This window comes from Castanea sativa, chromosome 4 (assembly GCF_040712315.1).
Source record: "Castanea sativa cultivar Marrone di Chiusa Pesio chromosome 4, ASM4071231v1".
Lineage (NCBI taxonomy): Eukaryota > Viridiplantae > Streptophyta > Magnoliopsida > Fagales > Fagaceae > Castanea > Castanea sativa.
In genome coordinates, this window is record NC_134016.1 from 22,944,901 (window position 1) to 22,958,153 (window position 13,253).

At 32.0% G+C, this 13,253-nt stretch overlaps 1 protein-coding gene across 1 annotated transcript; it reads left to right on the plus strand.

Moving 5' to 3' along the window:
* The first annotated feature begins 7,815 nt into the window (after positions 1–7,815).
* LOC142630265 (protein BASIC PENTACYSTEINE2-like) lies at positions 7,816–9,264 on the plus strand. Its single transcript, XM_075804248.1, has 2 exons — positions 7,816–7,956; positions 8,051–9,264. Exon 2 carries the CDS (start codon positions 8,202–8,204, stop codon positions 9,057–9,059), a length of 858 nt encoding a protein of 285 aa, XP_075660363.1. The 5' UTR covers positions 7,816–7,956; positions 8,051–8,201; the 3' UTR covers positions 9,060–9,264.
* Positions 9,265–13,253: the final 3,989 nt, after the last annotated feature.

Consider the following 13,253-nt stretch of genomic DNA (forward strand, 5'->3'; position numbering starts at 1 on the left):
CGATTTTTATGTATCATCAACCTTAAACAAGATTTAATGGGTTAAAATAAGCCTATAATTTTCAGATTACATGTAAACATTCAAAATTATAGTTTATTTATTTATTTATTTCTCTCTCTACATGCCATAACATGCCTAAAAAATTATAGATCTGAAAATTAAAAATTACTTAAACTTTTAATTTTTAGCAGGCGTATTGGATTATATATTTCAAAGATCATGGCATCATTCAAGAGTGAAAATAAGCATAAAACAGCTCTGATACCAATATTGAATAAAATATACCTTTGGTGGAATGGATCCTTTGTGTAACTCCTCCAAGTCACCGAAGAGGCTACTAAAGTCTCTCCTAATTTCCATGCTCCGAATTTCCACGCTCCAAATTCTAGGGAATAATAGATGGTGTCTCATAGATATGGCTTATTTTGAGAGAGCACTCTAAAACTATACATATGTTCACTTACTATAACTCTTAATCTAACTGATACAGTACATTAAATACTAGTAGAGATTCACCCACTATTAGATATGTGTTAAGATTAGAGCCCTAAAATCCTATTGTACGATGCTATGTATGATATTATATATGACATTATGCTATAAATAATGAAGTGGTTTTATTATCTAAAATAATGGTGACATGAATATTTGGACATTATCATATAGTCTTTGAGATGCATAGTGTGTGATTTATGTGATTTAGTCACAAAAGATATAAATCACAAGTTCTTTGTAAACTCAAAACCTTAGTTCATAGTCGGTGATGAAATTGGGCATTTCATCTATGAAAACTATAACGCGTCAACTATGATGGTTTGTCTTGATCATGGAAGTGGAGACTTCTAGTTGATATGTTGATGTGTCTTAAGTGTATAAGACAAATTGAACTGGACCATTGTGAGATTAATTATTCTATTAACAACTGTCAATTGAATAATAAATCACATGACTTTAATTTAAATAAACTCTAAATCCTGAGATATAGTGAACCTGATCTTGAAATGTAGGTTGCTTTGATAAATCAGAAATGAGATCTAATTCAGTGATCAAAACCTCAGTATGTTGGGCAGCCACACGTTGTGCGAAAGGAACACATATTCTTAAGATAAAATTCATATCCCTTTGTAGAGATATAAAATATTCACTTGAAATAAGTTTAATGAGTTTGGTTATTTAGAGGGTTAAGCTTGACCACTTTAGTAAAGAGTTACTAATGTTTATATTTTATGAAATTTGATTTCATAAATATATATATATATATATATATATATATATATATATATATATATATATATATATATATGAATAACTTAAAAAATTAAATTGGGTACTCAAAGATCAAGTGGTAATAATTTTCAAAGTGGCAGTTATATATTATGACTTTGTATTACTACGAATATTTTCATGAAGGGGTTAACTGTTTAAATAATAAAGTCTTGAGATTTAATTTTATTAATAAAGCTTAGAGTGCAATTATATTTGATGATGCCAAGAAAATCAGTAGGCTGGATGCTTCGGACTGGAAAGGACTACTGGATCTTTCCACGGCCTGAAAAAGAAAGAAAAGCGTATCAAAGGCGACCGGGGCTGCCGGCCAAAAGTTCTCCGATGGCAAAGTTAGTTTTTTCCTCTAAGTTATCTGAGTTCCAACTTTTTTGGAGTAAAAACTGAACATACCTTGGGTTTGTCTGAAACAGCCTTTATATAGTGTTATCATAGGCGGTTACCAAAATTTGAACTTCTCCTGACTTCAAGGAGAGATAGAAATCAAACGTAACTTGCATAACCGTCTGGAAGTTATGCTCTTGTTTCACAACGGATACCTGGCGGTTACGCGTGGGATAAGGGATTATCATATCTCCTTTGGAGATTTTCCTAAGTGTGACACCCTCGTCCTTGAGTTCCTCAGTTGGGCGTGCTTTGTTTCACACGCGGGGGCTGCCTCGTCTAACGGGTGAATTTGCTCAAGACGAGGATGTCGACACTCTGGACGAGTGCATCACTCTGATGGTGCGTACTTCGTCTTGATCTCTTCTTCCCTGGACGAGGCACTTGTAGGCAAGTTTCTGAGGGTGTTTACGGTAGTAGGTGGGCTATGGACGACCTGTATGGACGACTTGGAGATGGGCTATATTATTCCCCTATCAATATTTATACAGTGATATTAAATATAATTAATGATAACTTTGGGTTTATTAAGAATTGATAGATAAGTCCAAAGCCCATTGAAGTTAGAGCTTTATTTGTTCCTTTGGTCCCATCCCAAGCCACACACTAAAGCTCAATTGGACTGGCCCAAAAGACTAGCCTAATTAGATAATCAATTGCTTATTTAATAAGTGTTATTAAATAAAGTAACTGCTTTTGAAAGTTAAAAAAATGCATGTACGATTAAAAGAGAAAAATATAGTTTTCTCTAAACATATTCTCTCTTGAACAAGTGTATACATAACTGATTGAGAGACCACACATCTTGGGCATATCTGAAATTGGGGTGAAGATTGAAGGTATTCCCAAGTTCAACTTCTTATTTTTTTTTTAAATTTCACTACATCAAGGCACGCCTTTCTATTTTTTGTTTCTTAAATTCTAGATATTCCATGTTGTCTCACATGAATGAAGTAGATCATTGTATTGCTTCCGCTGTGGATTTTTGTATGAGATGCAAAACCAGTTTTTCTAACAATATGTGGTCCCTAAAAGTAGACATTGCAAAATGGGTCAGAATTTTCTGACCCAACCCGATTGACCCGCAACTCGATTGACTTGTTTAAAAATGAACCGTTTTGACCCACGACCCGATTGACCCGACTTGACTTGCTCGTTTTGCCACGTCTACCAACGTTGAGTAGATTGAGATTGAGATTGAGGTGTAATTCTTATAAAATATTTACTTATTCTTCTTTACTTAATATGTTATGTACTCCATTATAGTTTGTCATTCTTTACTTGCCACCTGCATTTTCTCTTCCTACTTTAAACATATCGAAGATTATACCATGATTAAGTTCTAGAAAGTTGGAACAAGAGTTGCACCAAATTTGGGTATCAAGTGTTTAGTGGTAATTGGTAAGTGATAACAGTATCACCAGTGAGAATCTAATCACAGTTAAGGAACTCATAAACAATTGACAGGTTACATCTATTTCAAAAAAAAAAAAACTTGTTTGAAAAATACGGGTCAATTCAACCCGACTCACAACTTGACTTGACCTGCGATCCGATTGACCCATTTAAAAATGACCCGTTTTGACCCGTGACCCGCAAACCCGATTGTCCCGACCAGACCTGACCCGACCCGCCTATTTTGCCACGTTTACCTAAAAGTACTTAACTGCTTTACTCCACTACTGATCTCGACAACTAATATCAATATTAGTTAGTTTAAATTTAAACTTACTAATCAAATAACCCATGTGAACGATCCATGGGCCATGGTTTATGGGTTGGGTCAAACTAGCCCAATTTCTAATACAAAGAATTTTAAACTACACTAATGTAGGAAAACACCTGGTTTGCATCAAATATAAAACCAAATAGCGAAAGACAATAGAATCTACTTCTACAATGTGTGATAACATATGAACTTTAAATCTTAGATAGATAGTTTGAAAAACATACCTTGCTACAGCGAAATTGAAAACAAATTAGAGATTTGATCTTAAGAACACTTCTAATCTTCACCTTAATTCCAGACAAGAACCCTAGACAGTGGGCTCTAATTGTCAAAAACCTTGAAGAATAATTCTTCTTCTTGGCTCTAAGCAAATTGTTCTTTTTCTTTTCTCTATTTATGTTCTTTATGAGACTGATTTCTCTTTTTGAAAACGAACATACGTAAAAACTAACTAGTAGTTGTTTTTTATTCAAAATAAATAACTGTTTCTTTTTTCCATTTTCTTACAACATAACTAATTAATAAATTAACGCTTTTACTTTGTGGCTTGAGAAGAGACCAAAGGATGTAATAAAACTCTAGCTCTAATGTCAACTCTTAACAAACACAAAGTTACTATTAATTATATTTAAGTCTACAATGGAAATATAATTGCACTTTAGACTATATTATTTAAATTATATCCCAAGACTCAATAATATTATCATTTAACACCTCCATAAAGCACCCATAGGCCATAGTGAAACAAAATCATAGAATAACCGCCCCTTTGTAAATTACTATTTTATGCATTGAGTCCCTAGTTTAATTTTTTAGTTTTACTAACATTTTATGAAATTGAATTTCATTAAATATAAACTTTAGTAACTCTTTACTATAGTGGTCATGTCTAGTAATTTGAATGCATAACTCCCATTAAACTTATCTCAAGAGAATATTTTGTGTCTTATATCAAGATTATTGATTCCATCTTGAGAATATGTGTTCTCTCAACACTACACACGATTGTCTAACATAGTAATGTTTTGACCATTTGATTAAGATTACACTCCTAATATATCAAAGCAACCAATGTTTCATGATTGGATTCATAATCCCCTCAAGATTGAGAGTCTATGAAAATAGAAGTCATGAGATTTATTATTCAATTGATAGTTGTTAATAGAACAATAAATCTCTCAATGGTATAATTTTATGTGTCTTACACACTTAAGATACTCCAACTAGAAATTTCTAGTTCCATGATCAAGAAAAATCATCTTAGTTGATATGTTATAGTCTTTATAGATGAAAAACTCAATTTCATCACTAACTACGAACTAGGGTTTTGAGTTTATAAGGAATTTGTAATTTATATCTTCTGTAACTACATTACATAAGTTGCATATAATATATATCATGAATTGTAATATAATGTCCAATTAGTTCATATACTAACAGTCTCATAAAATTAAACACTTTAATTACTCATACTATGTCATACAACTTGAATTTTAGAGCACAACTCCTTACAATTAAAGGCCTCAACCATGATATGACAACATGTTGGGAAAGCAATCATACATATCATGCATGAAATAAGCAATGGAAACAAAATTAGAATCTACTTCATATATTGCATATTCACAAGAAAACATGAATATGAAATTTGTAGGTTGCGCCAAATGATTACTTTCTCAATGCGATAGGTGGATATATTGTTCTTGCACCAAATGACTACTTTTATCAAAGAATTGAGTAAATTACATTATTCCCTTATCATAAAAGGTGGTTTTCAAATTAAATCCTATAATTTTAAAAAGTTTAAGTTTTAAAAAAAATCGGAAAAAAGCAATTTACACTAGTTAACTTTGCCCAAAAATCATTTAGTCCTTTAAGTTTGAAATTGGACATTTTAGTTAGATAACTTTGCCCAAAAATTATAATAATCCTTTAAGTTTGAAGTTGGTCATTTTAGTTTGGCAACTTTGTCCAAAAATGATTTTAGTCCTTTTAGTTTGAAGTTGGCAATAGCAAATCATTCTTGTCCAGGATTACAATGAATTTTGGGTGAAGTTATAAGACTAAATGACCAGTTTCAAACTTAAAGGATTGAAATGATTTTTGGGTAAAATTACTAAACTAAATTTAAACTTAAAAGACTAAAATGATCTTTGGGCAAAATTAACGAGTATAAATTGCATTTTCTATTTTTAAATTCAATTTAATTCAAACCCTTAGTGAGTCTCCATTAATTAAAAGTACACTAAATTACAAATTGCATCCTCTAACTTTGCCTAAAATTCAATTCAATTTTCTAACTTCGCTTTCATTCAATTTGGTTTTTTACTTTCAACTTTTTCAATTTAGTCCTCTTGCTAGCCTTGTCAAATTGAGCCACTAAGGACTCCCAAATGATGTATTTTTGTATTGAACAAAGTTGAAAGTTATTGGTACGACTTTGATGTAGACTTATAGGAGGACTGAACTAAACAAAATTGAAAGTTTGTGGATTGAATTGAACGAAAGTGAGCTTAAAGGACTGAATTAAATTTTAGGCTAAGTTAAAGTGTAAAATTTGTAATTTAGCCTAAAAATAATATAAATTCACATTGAATTGTGATTAAAACCTATCTAAACATTGAAAGTTTTCATGTGGAATTGTAAGAGCCTTGGTATACTGTTTGAGAATTGTGAAAATATATAGTTTTTTTTTTTTTTTTTTGAGAGGGATGAAAGTATATAGTTTTTTTTGCTGAATGGATGAAAGTATATAGTTATTGTAACAAAAAACTCACGATGAAATTACGTATTGCATATATAACCTTCTTGGAAAAAAAAAAGTATTGCATATATAAGCTCATGCTCACATTTATCTTGCTTGAGTAATGTGATGTCCTATAAAAATATTAATATAATTAACATAATTGCTTTGAGTGAAACTCTATTACCAAGAATTCAATAAATTTAAAAATACTACACCAATTAAAAATAATACCAATAATTTCTATGAATTTAAAAGAAGTTTAATTATTTTAAATATCTACCATGATTTTTTTTTTTGTTTTAATAATGAAAGTTGGGTCAAACATGTTGTGCTTGCACCATATGGCTTAATACAAGTATTACAAATTGTATTACATAATTTTGTTATTTGAATTATTATAAGTAGATTAAATTATCAGCATTGCTAATGATTGAAACTCTATTTCCAAAATTAAAAAAAATATTAAATACTACTTCCATTAAAACTCAATTATCAAAAAATTCAAGAAATGTATAAGAATTTTTATTCAACAACAACAAAGTCTTAGTCCTAAATATTTGCAGTTAGCTTTGAATCATCAGCAAATTAGTTATGGTCGGCAATATGTATTATTGTTTCTCATAATATTTTGTTGTAAAAGAAGTTTTATTATTTATTCTAAGTTATTTTATAATACAAATAATATTTATTCATTTTTATAAAATCTGGTCTTACACAGTGTACATTCATAATGAAACTTAAAGTAAATATTTATTTTAAAAGAATTTATTATCTATTTTATTGTTCACTCTTAATTATATTATTGAAAATTTTTCTTTAATTTATATAGGATTCTAGATAATTAAGTGGTGCATATAGAGCAATTATAAGATTTGTTTTATTTGAAAAGTCAAATATATAATGGACAAAGTTTAGTTATAAAATTGGTTGTAATTTAAGACTACAACCTTGCTCAATATATATTTTTTTATTGGAGGTGAATTTTGAAAAATTCATCATGAGATTACATGTTCTTTTTGTACTCTCCGTGCTTATAAAATTGTTAGAAAATTAAAAATTAATAACTATGTTATCAAAAAATTGTTTAAAATGAAAATTTTTATAGTTTAAAATTATATATAAAATATAAATTTATAAATTATATAATAAATAATATTTAATTGACACAAAATTTAACATATTCCCTTACAATAGGTAAAGTTTAAAATAATAAAACAGAATTGACAATGATAAAAAGATTTTATTAGCAAAAGCTGGAATTTTCCCAAACGAAACATTGACAAAGACAGGTTAAAAAGGCAGCCGAATTTGACCACTCTTCTAGACGTAGCTATATGTATTTTAGGACCTATATTTAGCAAGTTTATTAAGTTTAAACATTAAAAAAAAAAAAAAAAAGCAAGGCTAGGCAAGCACGGGGATCTCAATTTCAAAATTACTTTGCACATAAACTCATGGGAAGAAAGTTTTGACTCCTCTCCGCATATTGAATTGATTTCATTGTTGAGAGAAAGTATCTACTACTGGTGGAGTGGAAACAAATGCTTTCAGTCCCACCTGATAAAAATGACATCATTAATATTCTATCTTATTATTTAGCTACAACGAAAAAAGAAAAGAAAATAGTACTCCTGTCCTATCTATGTTAAAAATTACAAAACAAAAAACAAGTCCTGAACAGAAATGTCTTACAATTTACAAATCCAGAAGAAGTCACACTTGTGTTGTGCCTTTGCTCTGTTCGGTCAGAAGAGGGGAAAAACGACAACAACCCCAACAAACTTTTCTCATTGATCTCACAACTCACTCACAAGTAAGTCCCATAAATCTCTTAGAACTTGAAGATATCAATCCTTTTGTGTTTTTTTTTTTTTTTTCCATGTTTTTCTCATGTTTGCTTTCTTCAGAGATCTGAGCTCTCAAAGATCTCTTTGACCCATATAATGCCAGCCAGCTACGGATAAACTTATTAAAAAAAATTTGAGATTTTTAGTGACCCTTTTGCCATTTTTGGTCTTTGGAGTTTGGATATTGTTTATTGGTGTAGGAATTACTAAGATGGATGGAGATAATAGTTTGAATATGCGTAATTGGGGTTACTATGAACCACCAACACCATCTCTTAAAGGCCATCTTGGTCTTCAGCTCATGTCCTCCATGCCCCAAGAACAACTCATCAGGGGACGCAATGCTATGGTCATTGCCACGGGAAATAATGGAACTTTTCACCATAGGGATATTGGGGCTACACATTCTGCATTCCCCATGGACTACATGAGGGATGCTTGGATTAATCAAAGAGAGAAATATATTAATGTGTTACCCACACCAAACCCTGGTTATTCAGTTTTGCCCGAGACATCCTCCTCTCATCATATGCAGATGGTTCAACAACCACCTGATATGTCCAAGGATGAAAGGATGGTTAGTGTAGAAGAGACGGGTGTTGCGAACGAAAATGGACCTATTAAGAAAAGGCAGGCAGCAAAAGCCCCAAAAACCCCAAAAGAGAAGAAGGCTAAGAGAGCCCCGCGTGCACCTAAGGCTGAGAGTAGTCCCTCCGCTCCACGAGCAAGGTCTACCACTAGGAAAACCACTGAGATTGTTATAAGTGGGGTTGATATATCCGGGATTCCAATACCAGTTTGTTCTTGTACGGGGACACCTCAGCATTGTTATCGATGGGGCTCTGGTGGGTGGCAATCTGCATGTTGTACCACTGGTATGTCAATGTATCCCTTGCCAATGAGTACCAAACGGCGTGGAGCAAGGATTGCTGGTAGAAAAATGAGTATAGGAGCTTTCAAGAAGGTATTAGAGAAACTTGCGGCAGAAGGTTACAACTTCTCTAATCCGATCGATTTAAGGACCCACTGGGCTAAACATGGTACGAACAAGTTTGTGACCATCAGGTAGATGTCTTCGCTGAATCTTCATATGTTGCATTCAGCATGTTTCTCTTGTTTATATGTATGCAACCTGTAGCAGAGAGCCTTCTGAGTTAGTTCCTGATATGTCATTCTATTGTCCATTCCTCTTGACATTTACATCTTACAGGAAAGGGATGTAATGAGCAATGTATTGAATTCCTGCAGTAAAAGCTTTTTTTCTGACCTAAAAATTTGATGTTCAAAATGAATTTTTTTTTTTTACTATTATCATTTATTGCCGACTAATTTTCATAGAGATATGGCTCTATTGCTTCACATTTATACTTTTTAGTCATTTGCTTTAAATAATGTTTTATATTTAATAAGTTTTAATGTTTCTGTTTGGTAATCGACCTATTTAATGGGTGATACGAATGTTTATTTAGAAGCTAACAACTTACACCCAATCATCTATTGTATAATTTTTTTTTTTTCAATTATAATCACCTCTAAACTTAATAGTCTGTATGCTTATTGAGTTTGAGGACATGAGAGAACTTCCTGATCCATAACATTTTCAGTCTTTCCCCAAAGCAAACCAAACATAGGGCTAAGGGATTTTGTTCTTATTTTAACAAAATTTGTGGTATACTTCCTGTATATGAGTTGTAGTATTTAATATTTTGAATTCATGGTGGATTAAGTAAGGAAATGAGTTGCCAATAGTGCTAGTACCTAAGCAAAATTCCAATTATTTGAAAACTTCTCCTAAGATGACCTAGGTGTTTTTCTAAAGATTATAATTTAAATTTTTATTCTATAGATTTAAACTCCCTGTTACACATTAAAACTGATTTATTGTTCACAAGCTGGTGGAAGCCAGCAAGGCAGGACTTATGCAAATAAGTTGGAGCCTAGCTACTATTAGTTACCATCCCAAAAAAGTTTAATGGTCCCATTTTTGAGATGTGTCCAGCATCATCATGCCTTACATTGAGTAGAGAAGAAGATTTCAAGTTTGAGCCTTATATTGTTTGTTAAGCATGCAATTTTAGACATGGCAACAAACCTTAAGCTGAGTTTTCTCAGAGTGAGGAAAAATAATGCAAAATTTGAAGGGGCACAAAAAATTTAATGAAGTAAGTTTTTTTGGAAATCAATAAGGCTAGAACAACTTGTTAGCTTTCTAGTTGAATTTATTGCAATCAAGTTCTGTGTCTGAGGAAAGGTAAAATCTGCTAGGGTTTTTCTCACATACAAGTATTTTGTAATTTTTGCCCGAGGGTAATTTGGTCTTTTTGATGTTTCCAATCTAGCAGCTTGTAGTTGGTTTTGGATTTTCTTTCTTGTGCTTTTGTATTAGGTTGGGGATTTATGGGTCTTTTGGATTTACTTTAAAGTTCATTATAATGATTGGGACTGACTTGGTTACCAAGTTTGGTTGGTAGCATCCTATATGCTGAAATATTTGTGGGGGGAGGAATGAACTTTTTTCTCTTTGCGGTGCAATTATGTGAGGTTTGAAGCTATTAATTTGGATGTGTGTTGCAGCTATATTAGATGTATCTGATGATCTTGGATGTAATGCTCAAGAACCCTAGGTGTAATGGCTGTGTTTATACTGTCTTCTTGTTCTTTTGCTTACTTTCTATCTGCTGTATTTTAAGTTCTAGCCAGTGTACTAGTCTCTATATAAAACCATATTCCTATCTTTTTCTCACTTATCCTAGCATCTTAGCTTGTTCTGTAAAATAGCATCACAATCCATATTTGTCGTGTTTTGGTGCTGAAACTAGAGATTCTCCATCCTGTTTTGGTCTTGCACCTGCTGTCCTGTGTCAAGTAAATTTCAGATCTGTCCTATAGCAGTTGTAGCTCTCTTTGTGATGCATCTAAAAAAATAGAAGAAGAAGAAGAAGAAGAAGAAGAAGAATATAACGAGGTCTATATATTCCTTGAAAGATAAAACTATATGTACGTGTTGTCTATGTGTATAAGAATATTCCTATATGCCTACATGTCTGGTCCTGCTGTCTCAACACTTGTTCTTTTTGCCTTATCCTAATGCCTTTAGCTTCAAAAATCATGTTCCTCTTCCTTGTGTGTTCATTGGACTGTTTAAAAAAGAAGAAGAAGAAGAAGAATATAACCAGGTCTATATATTCCTTTAAACTATATGTATGTGTTGTCTATGTATTTCTTACCTATCAAAAAAAAAAAAAAATGTATTGTCTATGTGTAAGTATATTCCTATATGCCTACATGTCTGGTCCTGCTGGCTCAAAGCTTGTTCTTTTTTCCTTTATTTTAAGGGCAAATTACAACTTATTTATTTGTGGTTTGGCCGAATTTAAATTGCCTATCTGTGGTTTAAAATTTGACACTTTACCCACCTAAAGTTTGACCAAAATTTAAGTTGTCTGCCTATGATTTGAAATCCCATGATGCAAGTATTATGTTGGATTATTTTTTTAATCTTATTTGATATTGTGTTTTTATGTTTTTTGTGTTTTTGGAGGAAAGAGACATAAAAATGGAAGAAAATTACATATTTAGCCATGTTTTTAACAAAGGTGGGTTAAAGAAATCTAATTGAGCTAACCTTAGGTGGGTAAAGTGTCAAATTTCAAATTACATGAAGGCAACTTAAATTTCGGCCCAACCATAGGTGGGTAAGTTGTAATTTGCCCTTATTTTAATAATGTCTTTAGCTTAGAAAATCATGTTCCTCTTCCTTGTGTCTTCCTTTTCTTCTTGCTCATCCAATATCCTTTTATTATCTCTTTTTTCTTTCTAATTATACACTGTCTTTCTTATCCATGCACATTTAAGATTGAATGCAACCAGTGTTTCTGGTTCTAACATATTAAGAAGTACAATGAATTCTTCACTTTTAGACATCTGAAGGTATATGGGCACGCATAAAGTACTTCTATAACTTAAAAAAATTCATTATAGTTCTTTATGCTTTGCCCCAAAAAAGAAGTTATTTACGCCTTGAATTTGAGATTTGCATGGACAGAAAGATGTATGAAGGCACATTCTTATTTGTAATAGTTGCATACACACACACACACATAAAATAAAAAGTTGATAACAATGAATTTGGATGAAGGATAGGAGAAAAGAGTAGAAAGAAGAGGATGGGGTGGTTTTTGGTTGTTTTTAAAGGAAGGGGTGAGCAGGTTTGAGGGCTTTTGGAGGGATAAGATACTGCTCTAAACCCCTCATTTTTAACTCCCCCAAACTGAGGGCTTTTGCCCTTATGATGTGTGTGTGTGTGTGTATATATATATATTTAAAATGAGTGTTTATGGAGAGAGAGAGAGATCTCTACATAAACACTCATTTTAAATTTAGATGTGTATATTTGTTGTTCTGTGAACCTTGAAATTTACACTTCAAAGTGGTTGTTGTTATTTATTTATTTATTTTTTTCTTTTAAGGAATAAGTTTGGTAATGGTTTGAGTTGAATGGCTGGGTTCATTTTTGGTGTTCCTGCAGATTGAGAATGGCTCTCTAATTTGAAAGTTTATGTGTTGGGCATTGACACAATGGCATAAGCTTTTATGTGAATGTCAAAATTGAAACCAGAAAAAAAAAATGTTATTTCAATGAAACCCAAGTACCCTTTTTTTACTTGATTCAAAGATGGCCTTTTTGGAACCTTGATTCACTTGTGAAGCAATAAAAATGATAAACATTATGATGTTTGACAGTTCTTCGTAGTTCAGTATGGAAATTCAGTGAAAACTGTGTATCAGTGGAGCGTTTCTTCTTTATATTATTGGTCTGTCTGTTTTATATCTTATCATTTCCTCTCATTCCCATTTTAAATTTTAAAACATTCAAACATAAGAGAGGACAAATATTTATCTCCCCCTACTTAATTTCTAGAACTTTCAAACGAGGGGAATGGACTCCTCTCATTTTCCCTCATACCCTCTACTCTCCTCTCCCTTCAAACTTTCAAACACTCTAAAAGGTAAATTGTTATGAAAGATGAATGACTATTTTCCAGCTAAGATTCCTATTATCTATTTCAAGACTGTTAGTGCCACTGCCAGCATAGTTCCTATGCTGTCAACATATGATACATGGACTAAAATTTATTATATGTCCATACTTGCTGAGAAAATTGTTGCATCATGAGACATTGTAGATTGCAGCAAAATAACTTTGCAGTGTATATGTTTAGATCCAACTTACCTCTGCAAAGTGTAATTGAGAACTTCTTGC